This window comes from Perognathus longimembris, chromosome 9 (genome assembly GCF_023159225.1).
Source record: "Perognathus longimembris pacificus isolate PPM17 chromosome 9, ASM2315922v1, whole genome shotgun sequence".
In the NCBI taxonomy this organism is placed as follows: Eukaryota; Metazoa; Chordata; class Mammalia; order Rodentia; family Heteromyidae; genus Perognathus; species Perognathus longimembris.
The window spans coordinates 7,683,222-7,696,427 of record NC_063169.1 but is presented as its reverse complement, the minus strand read 5'-3'; the positions used below and the strand labels follow the sequence as shown (position 1 = coordinate 7,696,427).

General features: G+C 44.6%; 1 protein-coding gene across 2 annotated transcripts in view; it reads right to left on the bottom strand.

The window, feature by feature from the left end:
- The window catches only part of Filip1 (filamin A interacting protein 1), a 175,066-nt gene extending 169,270 nt beyond the window's left edge, over positions 1–5,796 (bottom strand). For both annotated transcript variants that reach the window (XM_048353677.1, XM_048353675.1), the window contains exon 1: positions 5,613–5,796. In XM_048353677.1, the coding sequence (XP_048209634.1) occupies positions 5,613–5,651 (39 nt within the window). In that variant the 5' untranslated portion in view covers positions 5,652–5,796. The remainder of the gene's footprint in view (positions 1–5,612) is intronic.
- Positions 5,797–13,206: the final 7,410 nt, after the last annotated feature.

Genomic DNA, 13,206 nt, shown 5'->3' with positions numbered 1-13,206 from the left:
AGCAAAACAAATCTTTGCGACTCTTATCTTCAATTTACCAGCAAAAAGCCAGAAGTGGAGGTTAGGCTCCAGTGGTAGATTGCCATCCTTAATCAGAAAAAGCTACGCAAGAGCGCAAGAGTGTGTGAGACACTGAAGCCACAGTATCAACACACACACTAAATTAAATTAAGTTAAATTAAAACAGCAGGTGTGGCTCAAGTAAAAGTGCACCCAATACTACCTAGCACAGAGCTGACAAAGCACCAGTACAAAGGGACTCCTCTCCAGCGCTTCTCATTTCATGGGTCTGGAACGGAGCAGGCTGGATCAGTGAATTCTTAAGCTCTGCAGATGACCTTGTAAGCCACTGGGACAAAGGTCCCGGCCTTCTCCATCTATGCGGATGTGCATTGTCTTGGATGTTCTAACAGCTCAATCCGCACCGGAAAAGACGGAGTCACTAGAACCTTCATGTTTGAGGATAAGAGGGCGACATGCCCAGCCCTGAGACGTTGATTTTCCTAGTGGTGAAAATGGTAAAAAAAGCAGCTTCTTATTGGAAGGACATGCATGTTGAAATATCAGGATGCTTCAACTTCAAATGGTTCGGAAAATTGCACACACACACACACACGTGCGCGCGCGTGCGCTTGCACGCACACACATTATGTAACAGGTAACCTATAAATGCTCCCCCGCCCCCGGGTCATGGGGCTTGAACTCTGGGCCTGGGTGCTCCCCCTGAGCTCTTCTCCCCACTTGAACCACAGCACCACTTCCAGTTTTCTGGTGGTTAATTGGAGATGAGAGTCTCAAGAACTTTCCTGCCCAGGCTGGCTTTGAATCTCCATCCTCAGATCTCAGCCTTCTGAGTAGCTAGGATTACAGGCATGAGCCACTGGTGCTGGGCTAAGATGCTTTTTCTAGGCCCTGTGAATCTAAAAGTCCTCTCTCCACCATTGTGCCCATGCCCTTTGCTAAGCCCTATTCTCTGTGGTATCACTTAGCAATCACTTCGGGTTCCAGGAAAGAGAAAATCCCCTAATAAGTTACTTGTGTAGAAGGCAAACTCTCCCACCAACAGGCAATGCCTTCCTCTTACCATCTTAAAGGGAACAGCCAAAACCTCAGGAGATCCACCCCTCACCCCACCCTCCACAACTTGCTCCAGTTCCATTCCAGTGGCAAAGTAATAACTCTTCCGGAATTCCTCCCAGCACAACGATGGAGCTAAAGGTCCATTGAGCCATAGCTGGAACTTTGGACTGGTTTAACTCTGCACACCTTTCTCATACACACCCAACAGTCCTTATTGAACTAAAGCCAATATCTGCACCCCTGCAGATGACTGAAGTTGTTCTGAATCCCTGTCTTCCCACAGCTGCTACTTTAAAAAAATCTTCATTGTTGGCCCTTTACTATCTCTTTATTTGCACGTGGGTGAGTCCCACATTAGGTCTGGCCTAACATGTGATTCCTGGACTTTGGGCCTAGGTTCTACAAACCTGGTCTCAAATATATTATAAAAATGTATTCATAATATTACACAGGTGGGCTGGGAATATGGCCTAGTGGCAAGAGTGCTTGCCTCACTTACATGAAGCCCTGGGTTCGATTCCCCAGCACCACATATATAAAAAACAGCCAGAAGTGGCGCTGTGGCTCAAGTGGCAGAGTGCTAGCCTTGAGCAAAAAGAAGCCAGGGACAGTGCTCAGGCCCTGAGTCCAAGCCCCAGGACTGGCCAAAACAAAGCAAAACAAAATATTACACAGGTGATGTGTTATACATGCAACTTAAATGGGTGTCCATTACAAGGCAGGATAGACAGAGGAGGAGACAGGGAAATCACATTATTTTTTAACCAATATTGAAAACCCCAGACATAGAAATTAGAACTAGCAAGTAAACATAAAAGCACTAGATATTGACTTACAAGAATAGAGGGACTAGCCAGGTTGGGGGGAGGGGCCGGCTTCACAGCTATAATCTTAGGTACTCAGGAGGCAGAGATCTGAGGATCAAAGTTCAAAACCAACACCAGCACCACCACTCACTTGCAGAAATGTCGGTGAGCCTGTTATTTCCAATAAAACATCCACCCCACTCAAAAAAATGGAGGTGTGGCTCAAGTGGAAGAGGGCCAGCCTGAGTAAAAAAGGCAATAAGAGTGTGGGCTATGAGTTCACTCCCCAGTACCAGCACACACCACACACACACACACACACATACACACAGAATAGGGGTCATAGAGGTGTTCTCTTATCATTTAGAATGGAGAAGAGGAAGGAGGAGGAAGAGGAGGAAGAGAAGGAGGAGGAGGAGGAGGAGGAGGAGGAGGAGGAGGAGGAGGAGGAGGAGGAGGAGGAGGAGAAAAATATATGGGTATAGGTAGCTGATATCCATAATTCTAGCCACTAAGAAAGCTGAGATCTGAGGACCAGGATTCAAAGGCAGCCCAGGCAGAAAAAATTGTGAGACAATCATCTCCAATTAACCAGGAAAAAGAAAAAAAGCTGGAAGTGAAGCTGTAGTTCAAGTGGCAGAATACCAGCACTGAGTGAAAAAGCTAAAGGCCAGTTTATACCTCAGTCCTAACATCCACACAGAAAGCAAAAACAAAAACAAAAAGAAGAGAGAAAGAAAGAAAGGAGGGGGGAGAAAAAAGAAAGTATATTCTTTTCCTAATAACCTTTCCTAGAGTTTTCACTCTTGTTTTATGTCTTGCCTGACCTCTCTTGTCATCGGAGGCAAAAACCAAAATAGAAAGCTACTCTGACCTCCTGGTAACACTACTTGTTTCAGATTAGATTGGAGAGGGGCAGGAGGGGGAAGGGAGATTGTGTGTGTGTGTGTGTGTGTGTGTGTGTGTGTGTGTACGTACATTGTATAATATATAATGATATTTATTTATTTATTTTCCCCTTCTGGAGGATACAACATGTTAGTTGGCCATGTCAGGCCAAATAAAGGGGGGAAAGGAATAAAGGGAAGGGAAATAGACTCAACCCTGCTGAGTCTAAACAGTAGTTTATCTGCTCAGACTCCAGAGGCTGGGAGTGATTTCATTCACCGTGCCGAGCCAGGGTTTTCTTATGTGCACTTGTTAGAGGGAACTTGGAAGATGCTTTTACCTGGTCCTGTGAATAAACTAAATATCCCCAACTTTCTACTTGTGCCCTTTGAGCTGAACCGCTGCTGCAGTCCCTCTTGTTTAGAGAGCAGCTTTAGAGATAAAAGAGAAAACTCTGGTAGCCCTCTTGTGCAGAATATAAACTGCCCCTCCTCAAGCAAAGTCATCTTACTCTCTTAATCAACAGCTGACAATTCAGAAGGCCACCTCGTTCTTGATCTCGATTCATCCCAGTAATAAAGTGATAACTCCTCCAGAATTCCTCAAGGACAAAGCCTGAGCTGAAGGTCAGCCAGGCCTCCCTCACTTGGGACTTGGGACTGTTTTAACTCTGCATGCCCTTCCTCAACTCCTGACCCAAGACTCCCTATTCAACCTGAAGCCAATGTCTGTACTTCAAAGATTGCTGAGATGGACTGACTTGCTGTCTTTCCGTGGCTGCAATGGCATAAATCTCCTTTCTCTGCCCTTTTCCAGGTCTTTTTATTTGGTACTGTAATATAGAGGTCAGATCTGGCCAGCACCATCATTGGCTGTTGAGGGGTGTCAGATTGACTCCATCTCAGATTAGTTAAAGTGAGCAGAAGCCGACTCCATCTTCGCCAATATCTCCCCCGCCCTATCCAAGGAAGTTCCCTTCTCTGTGATAAGATTGTGTAAACCGCTTGACCACCTGAGTAGTGGAACGTTCAAGGTTAAACCTGTGCCCTCCCATGAGTAGGCGTATCCACCTGCATCATGTGAGCCCCGCCAAATCCATGTGCCGATTCTAACTAACATGATAGGTTGGTTCAAACAGTTGCTAGGAGGCAGATTGTAACTCCATTGGCCACCTGCGTGTGACCTGGCGTGCTCTGTAAGTGTTGTAACCTCATTGGCCACCTGTGTGTGGCAGGCTTGACCATGTGGTATTTGCCTTTATAACCCCGACCCCAAGCGTGCCCTGGGGTGCCTGGTCCCAGCTCCCGAGTCTGGCTTGCAGCCCTGACCAGTCACTTTGCTTTTTACTTCCCCAATAAATCCATCTTGTTACTTGAGACTGTCTCTGAGCGGTAGACTCTTGGAGGGATGGGGGATCCCTCCTCTTTGGACCCCATTACATTGTGGTCCCCTCCCTTGGGGGGACTCCATAACAGTACATGAGGATGAGTGACGGGGCCTAACTTGGGATTCCTGGACTCAGACATTCCAAAATGCAAAAGCAAGGCAAGGCTTTATTTAAGCGAGCTGCAACTCTGGCCTCGTCCTACCCACCGACACAGCGGAGGTTAGGAGGGAGCCCCGAGCTGTGATTACACAGGGCTTATAAAGGCAAAGAACAAGGTTACAACAATCAGGTGTTCAAGCAAGCAAGATTAGGACACAGGTACAAATCTGATTGGCTCAGGGTTCGATTCTAAAATGGGGTTCATGTGGTAAAATGGGGTTCACATGGTAAAATGGGGCCTGACTTCAAAGTCTGGCACTTCAATAATGAGGCAAATAATATGGTTGTTGTAATGATCATTTATATGGTTATTACAACAAGTATATAAAATGCATAATACAGTGCCTGACTTGAAGCAAAGCTATATGTTGGGGATTCACGCTGCCCTTCCCCCAGCCCTGGGCAGTGTGGGAAGGAGCCCCTCCCACCTTCTGCCTGTAACAGGAAGAGAAGCCCCCGCCCCTGGGGGGGGGGGGGCGAACACGTGCGTGCCATCATGGCGGGGACTTCTAGAGACCCAGCTCTTGGGGGGCTGTAATCCCCGCCCACAGAGGAAGTTTCATGACATCACCTGATGGGCAGCCCAGTCAGCCAATCAGTCAGTCACCCCAAGTCCTTCCCCTTCCGCCTTTGTCATCGTAATAAATCCTTCTGCCCGCCCTCTGCATGGCTGAGGCGCATGGACCATCGAATCACCTCCCCGATGTCTCTCTCTCTTGCCGCCGTTCCACATGTAAGGGGACTGGGGAGGGGGGCTCGGCATTTCTCCTCAACCTAGCATAATCCATCACAGATTTAGGCATTCCCCCGGGAGATAGGGGGAAAGGGGTCCTAGACACCCCAACATTTGGGCATCTCCTCCAGAAAAGTGGGGAAAGGGGTCTCAGAGGCTCCAACAGCTATATATTTCTAAAAGTCATTCTATGCACTTCAAAGTGCTCCTTACCCTATCATATCAAGCTCCAGTATTATATTAATTATGTAGCAACATAATCTTCATGATGTAATCATTGTGCAATAGATAAGAAAAAATAGTATTTTTTTGGTACTTGGTTTAAGGATCGATCAATGCAATATTGCATTTGTTCTTTTCATTTTACTTAAGTCATAACTCTAATAATGATTTTGAAAATCATACAATCTCATCCAAACCTCTATTACAAATTTTCAGTCCATAAGAGAGCAGCAGTCACATAATAAGTATTAATCAGGGGGTCATTAGTCAGTCATTAACAACAACAACAAATCAAAGAAATAATGGAATGAAACAAAAGATGGAAAAAAAATCTTACCATAGCCACTGTCACTGTTTTCCAGAAGCTTCTGGGCATTGTGTTTTGCTAAAACTGTTCCAAGATGGAAGGGTTTCAGAAATTGTTTCTCTAAGTACCCAACAGAAAGCTGCTGGTGACCGTCTGTCCTTGGTCTGTCCATTTAAAGGCAAAATAAAAGTGATCAAGTACAAGTCATTTCCTGGTGTTTTTGCAGCATTTCCTTATAATGTTGCTTTCACTGCGGGGCTGTGTGGGAAACGCTGTCTGGACCCAGGCATGCTGGTTATTTGGTCAGATGGGAGTCTCAGAAGAGAACAAGGGAAACAATCTTGCTTGCCCCGCTAGTGGGAGGCAAGTATGCGTGGAGGGAATATTTGTCATACCACATTTTTGACATGTTCTTGTCTCCCCGAGCTAGTGAACAGCATAGAAGATAGAAGAATAGTTGTCATGACCTCTAGGACAATCTTTTTAAAAATCTCAGCTTTCTCATTCTGAGGCTTGCTTAAAATCCTTTTATTTTTTGTTTGGTTTTGGTTTTTTGCCAGGCCTGGGGCTTGAACTCAGGGCCTGAGCACTGTCCCTTGCTTCTTTTTACTCAAGGCTAGCACTCTGCCACTTGAGCCACAACGCCACTTCTGGCCTTTTCTATATATGTGGTGCTGAGGAATCAAACCCAGGGCTTCATGGATACGAGATGAGCACTTTACCACTAGGCCGTATTCCCAGCCCTAAATCTTTTTTTTTCCATTTGTTTTGTTGTTGTTTCCTTTGTTGTTGTTGTTGTTGTTGTTGTTGTTGTTGTTGTTGTTGGCCAGTCCTGGGGCTTGAACTCAGGGCCTGAGCACTGTCCCTGGCTTCTTTTTGCTCAAGGCTAGCACTCTACCACTTGAGCCACAGCACCACTTCTGGCCATTTTCTGTATATGTGGTGCTGGGGAATCGTATATGAGGCAGGCACTCTTGCCACTAGACCGTATCCCCAGCCCTCCTTTGGTTTTTTGTTTGTTTTTTTTTTAGATGGAATCTGACTGAACAGCACTTGCTGACCTTGGACTCAGGGTATCTCTGTCTCCTCCTCCTCCCTAATGCCCTTCCTTCCCTCCTCAGGCCTCCCCCTCTCTCCTTAGTGCTGGGATGGCAGACATGGACCATCAGAGCCAGCTTCAAATTTTCTCCAAGGAGGCTTGATATGGTGTGTGGTGTCTGTAATCCTTGCTACTTGGGAGGAGGCGATTGAGCAGATCTCAGGTTGAGTCCCGCCTACGCAACACAGCGGTGAGACTCCATGTCAATCAATAGCTGGGTGTGGCAGCATATGCTTCTCATTCCAGCCACAAGGGAGATAAACACTGGAGGAGGATTTCAGCTGAAGCCTAGGCAGGTATAAGATGAGAGGCTGTCCCCCAAATAAAGCACGGAGGCCCAGAGGGTGGCTCAGGGGTGGAGCCACTCCTGTCCTAAGAGCACCTGTAACCCCAGCTACCCGAGATGGAGATCAGGCAGATCTTAGCTCAAGACCCACCCAGGCATAACAGGTAACAAGACATCATCTCAAAAAACGAGCCAACTGAGGCATTGGTGGTTCATACTAGTAATCCTAGCTACTCAGGAAGCTAAAATCTGAGGATCACAGTTCAGAGCCAGCCAGGACAGGAAAGTCTGTGAGATGATTATTTCCAATTAACCACCAAAAAAAAAAAAATAGGGCTGGAAGTGGAGCTATGGCTCAAGTGGTAGAGCTTTAGCCATGAGCAAAAAAGCTAAAGGACAATGCTCAGGACCTAACTTCAAGTACTAGTAATCACACACACACAAGCCCCAGATACGATCATGTGCTTACCTGTAATCCCAGCTCCTCAGGAGGCATTGGTAGGAGGATCACGGTCCAAGGCTAGGCTGGGCACAACCATGAGATCCTATCTCAGAAATAACTTGAAGGGGAAGGAGTAGCTGTGGGTATGGCTGAAGTTGTAGACCATCTGCCTAATGTGAGGTCCTAAGCTCAAATGTGAGAACTACCAAAACTTCATTAAAAATACCTAGTCAGAAGCATAAGGAACACGTTTGAAACTAGAGATGAAGGTGAAGAAATGATACACCTTTTGTGAGTGTGTGGTACTGGGGCTTGAACTCAGGACCTTACCCTCTCTTGCTTAGCTTTTTCTGTTCAAGACTGCTGCTCTACCATTTGAGCCCCACCATCACTTCTAGCATTTTCTTGGTTAATTCAAAAATCAGAGTTTCCCAGATTTGTCTGGCCCAGGCAGTGTCAATGTCAGCATCCTGAGTAACCAAGATTACAGGTGTGAGCCATAAAACCCAGTTTAGAAATGATACATTCTTTAAAAAGATCATTCTAGCTTTGACAAAAGATGGTAACTAGATGAGAATACATTTGAAACATAGAAGGAAATCTGTAGAAAACACCACAAAGCCAGAAACAAAATCTTTTTCTCAGATTCCCCAAGTTCTCACGTCTATTCTTAACAAAAATATCCAACATAAAGATGCTAGTCAAGGGCTGGGAATGTGGCTTAGTGACTTAGTGGAAGGTGCCTAGCAAGCACGAAGCCCTGGGTCTGATCTCTCAGGACCACATACACAGAAAAAGATGCTACTTGTAACTAGAAATGAATACTTAAACGGGAAATGCAACCTATTCTTTATCCGTAATTCCTTAGTGTTTATTCTCCTCTTACAAAAGACATTGCAAAAAAATGTGAAATAGAATATGCCATGTTTGGTGATGACCAAGTATACATTTTTTAAAAATTTCCCCACAGGACTAACCTAATGAAATTTTCAGACACACACTCATCCTAACTACTTCCCACCTTCTTAAAAAAGACATCTAAGTCTGCCTTCTCCCTTGAGATCATCAGAAGGCTGCAAACTCTTTATTCTGGGTAAACAGAATATCTTGCAAAAGGAAATCTTGAAGGTTTGGGGTGGGCCTCGCCCATCTGAGCCTCATAGAACCACTAGCTAAGGTTTAGGAGTTGCCAAAGGACTTAGTACAGGTATTCAATATAGGGCTGGGAATATGGCCTAGTGGCAAGAGTGCTTGCCTCGTATACATGAAGCCCTGGGTTCGATTCCTCAGCACCACATATATAGAAAACGACCAGACGTGGCGCTGTGGCTCAAGTGGCAGAGTGCTAGCCTTGAGCAAAAAGAAGCCAGGGACAGTGCTCAGGCCCCGAGTCCAAGGTCCAGGACTGGCAAAAACAAAAAAAAACAGGTATTCAATATAAGTCAGGAGCTGATAGCTCCTGTCTGTAATCCTAGCTACTCAGGAGGCTGAAATCTGGAGGATCACAATTCGAAGCCAGCCCAAGCTGAAAAGTCTAGCCTGGCACATACTGAATTGGATGAATAGTAGAGCGCCAGCCAAGAGCAAGAAAGCTTGGGGCTCTGAGTTCAAGCTTAATGGGCATCGTTGTCGTTGTCATCATCGTAAACAGATTAGAAAAAGTTGTTTTTGAGTTTCTAGGATTTCATTTGGATTTTGCTTGTGACTCATGACAGTAGCGTTCTTTTACAATCAGTAATTTCAGCTTAATTTAATAATATCAAAAGAAAACAAAGGGAGTATTGTCTCTCCTTAGAAATTTCTGAGACAACTCAGATCTAAGAGTTTTTAAAACAGAGCAAAAAGTATAAAACTCATAAATAAATCCCACTGGCTTTCCCAAACACTAGCACAAGTCTGACCTCAAGTGGTAAAAGGAAAGCATAAGCTCTGACTTAAAAACTAGGGATGTCGGGGAATGGGTCCCCGTCTGCACTGCTGGCAGGAATGTAAACCAGCACAACCACCCTGGACAGCAGCCTGGAGCTTCCTCAGAAACACTACACACAGATCTTCCCTACCGTCCAGCCATACCACTCCTGGCCATCTACCCAGAACATCATGAGCCAGGGTACCATAAAGACATTTGTACACTGGTTCACAGACAGTGGCCAGGCCCTGAGTCCCAAGCCCCAGGACTGGAAAGAAAGAAACTAGCCTGTGTTGTTATAGTATACTTGACATACTAAAATTCCACAGTCACGTCGTCAGTGTTAGCTTACCATCTGAGACTCACATCAAGGCTATTTTTCATTTAATCTTTTTTAAATAAAAGGCATTAGCATTGATATTCTAAAAATTAAAGTAAGTTGACAAAAGTAGAAAACGTAATGCCTCACACACACTAAGTTCTACATCCATATTAGCTTTGTATCATGCTTGCTAGGAGGAGACAGGGCCACAGGCAAGCGGTCCTTGTCCTCTAGGTGGAAGCTCCAACCAGGGGGCCCAAAGTGTGCTACGAAGACCTGTAGACACACAAGAGAGAGATCTGAACTGGAGGTGTGGCTCAAGTGGGAAAGCACCAGCCTTGAAGCCACAAAGCTAAGGGAGAGTACGAGGCTCTGAGTTCAAGCTCCATTCCAGTACAAAAGGGAGAATTAGACAGACAGAGAGAGAGAGAGAGAGAGAGAGAGAGAGAGAGAGAGAGAGAGAGAGAGATCAGTTTATTCTCGGTGCTTTATCTATGAAGTTTGGGTTTTTTGTTTGTTTTTCCAGTCATGGGGCTTGAACTCAGGGCCTGGGCACTGTCCCTGGGCTTCTTTGGTTCATGGCTAGCATTCTACCACTTGAACCACAGCACCACTTCTGGCCTTTTCTGTTTATGTGATATTGAATAATGGAACCCAGGGCTTCATGCATGCTAGGCAAGCACTCTACCACTAAGCCACATTCCCAGCCCTCTAAGAAGTTCTTTTGCCTCAGCTATAGACCACTGGCCATTATATTAGCAATCTATGGTGTCCACAGCCTGGCTACTCAAGACATCGGCCATAGGATGGGGTCATCAAGCCTTTTGTTCTAAGAATTTTGATTGTGTGTGTGTGTGTCCGTGTGTGTCTGTGTGTGTTGTGTGTATGTGTGCTGGTACTAGAGCTTCAACCCACACCCTCTCACCCTTCTCACTTTTGCTGGGCTGTTTCCCTCACAACTAGTACTCTACCATTTGAACCATTCCTCCAGACCAGTATTTTGCTGGTTAACTGAAGATAAGAGTCTCTTTCAAAATGCCTGAACTGACTTTAAACCCTGATCCTTAGATGTCAGTCTCCTGAGTAGTTAGGATTATAGGCATCAGCACCTGGTTGGATTTTTTTCCCCCTGGAGGATTGGCAGTCCTGGGGCTTGAACTCATAGCCTGGATACTGTCCCTGAGTTTCTTTTGCTCAAGGACAGGAGTCTACCACTTGAGCCATAGTTCTACTTCGATTTTTTTTTTAGTCCTTTATTGGAGATAGGGACTTTCATGGACTTTCCTGCCCAGGCTGGCTTTGAACTGCAGTCCTCAAATCTCAACCTCCCTAGGATTACAGGCATGAGCCACAGGTACCCAGTTGAATCTGAATTTTTGAGATGTTCACTTGAACCAAATATGTAAATTAATTGTTCTCTAAGTTAGTTATGTATTCATAAAAATAGAAACGACTTGCCTATAGATTGTACAGAGAGAGATGAGAGAGAGATGAGGAAGCAAATTGCTGGCATCCTGATGGTTTTCCAGCTTGTAGTTCAAGACCTGAGAATGTTCTGCCCTTGTACCTTACAGTAAATTTCCACTCCTTCTTAAATCTTGCCTTAGTTTGTTATTTTCCATTACAGTTACTTTGGCTTAGACCCAAGGTAAGTTTAAGTATTAATTTCCCACCTAATAGTTGTCCTGAGTAGCTAGTATTTTATTCTTCTAGATATCTGACTATCACTGTTACATAATTTAATATGACATCAGATCAGATAGTGTTTCTTACCAACAGAGTAGTTGCATTTTTGTAAGATGGGGGAAAAAGCCATTGATCTTGATCCTTTGTTTTTTTTTAAATATATATATATATATTATTATCAAACTGAATTACAGAGAGGTTACAGTTTCATACATTAGGCACTGGATACATTTCTTGTACTGTTTGTTACCTTGTCCCTCATTCCCCCCTCCCCCTCCCACTTTCCCTTCCCCCCATCTTGATACTTTGATTAAGAAGAAAATACTTTTGTGCAAACCTACAGAAAAACAAAATTCAGTAGCTCATGCCTGTAATTCTAGCTGCTCAGCAGACTGAGATCTGACAATCAGGACTCAAAGACAGCTTGGACAGGAAAGACAGTGAGACTCTTCTTTCTTTTTTTATTTTTTCCTTGTTTTTTTATTAATTAAATTTTGTTGACAAGGTGTTGTGCAAAAGGGGTACAGTTACATAATAAGGCAGTGAGTACATTTCTTGTGATATCTTACACCCTGTTTTTCTTTCCCTTCCCTAGACCAGGTAGGCATATATACAATACCCAGTGTACCAAAATCATATACAGTAACCATGTGGTGTACGCCAAAGGAAATTCACCTAGAACTTTATTTATTTATTTATTTAGCCAGTCCTGGGCCTTGGACTCAGGGCCTGAGCACTGTCCCTGGCTTCTTTTTGCTCAAGGCTAGCACTCTGCCACTTGAGCCACAGCGCCACTTCTGGCCATTTTCTGTATATGTAGTGCTGGGGAATTGAACCAAGGGCTTCATGTATATGAGTTGAGCACTCTTGCCACTAGGCCATATCCCCAGCCCCTTCACCTAGAACTTTAAATGTAACGTCAACAATAGAGTCCTCCTGTGTCCTTCAAGACTCTTCTTCCCAATTAACCACCAAAAAGCCAGAAGGGGAGCTGTGGGTCAAGTGGCAAAGTGCCAGCCTTGGGCAAAAAAGCTCAGCAAGAGCAGGAGGCCCTGAGTTCAAGCCTCCATTCTGGCACACACACACACACACACACACACACACACACACACACACACACTCAGTACATTTAGATTTTAAATTCTGCAAATATGTAACTTAGACATTTTTTCCTAATTAATTTAACATTTACACATACTATTTGAAAGCACAATTATGCTAAGCTACAACTATAACAAAAACAAATCATCTGGGGCTGGGGATATGGCCTAGTGGTAAGAGTGCTTGCCTCACATACATGAAGCCCTAGGTTCGATTCCTCAGCACTACATATATAGAAAAGACCAGAAGTAGCGCTGTGGCTCAAGTTGGCAGAGTGCTAGCCTTGAGCAAGAAGAAGCCAGGGACAGTGCTCAGGCCCTGAGTTCAAGCCCTAGGACAGGCAAAAAAAAAAAATCATCTGGTAAATAGATCAACAGCAAGGAAGTTAGATCTCTGGCAAACTCCCCATGGTGTGTGCAGGTGTACTTCACTGTCCTTGCATTTAAATATATATAAAATAGAGAGGAATCAGCAACAATTAGCATTATAGTTACACAGACAGCACACATTCATATTAATTCAGTTTTTACTTTTGGAGTACAGTTAGAATCTCTGGCTACATAAAATAAATGTACCCATAGAAACAAAAGATTTAAATTTCTTGTAAAATAGTATCCAATAGGCTCGTGCATTAGACAATAGACAGCATATCTTGCATATACAACAGTGGCCACTTAGCTCAGTGGGTAGTGCACATGAGAGCACTCCATGGTTATTTATTTATTTTTGTTTTGGCCAGTCCTGGGCCTTGGACTCAGGGCCTGAGCACTGTCCCTGGC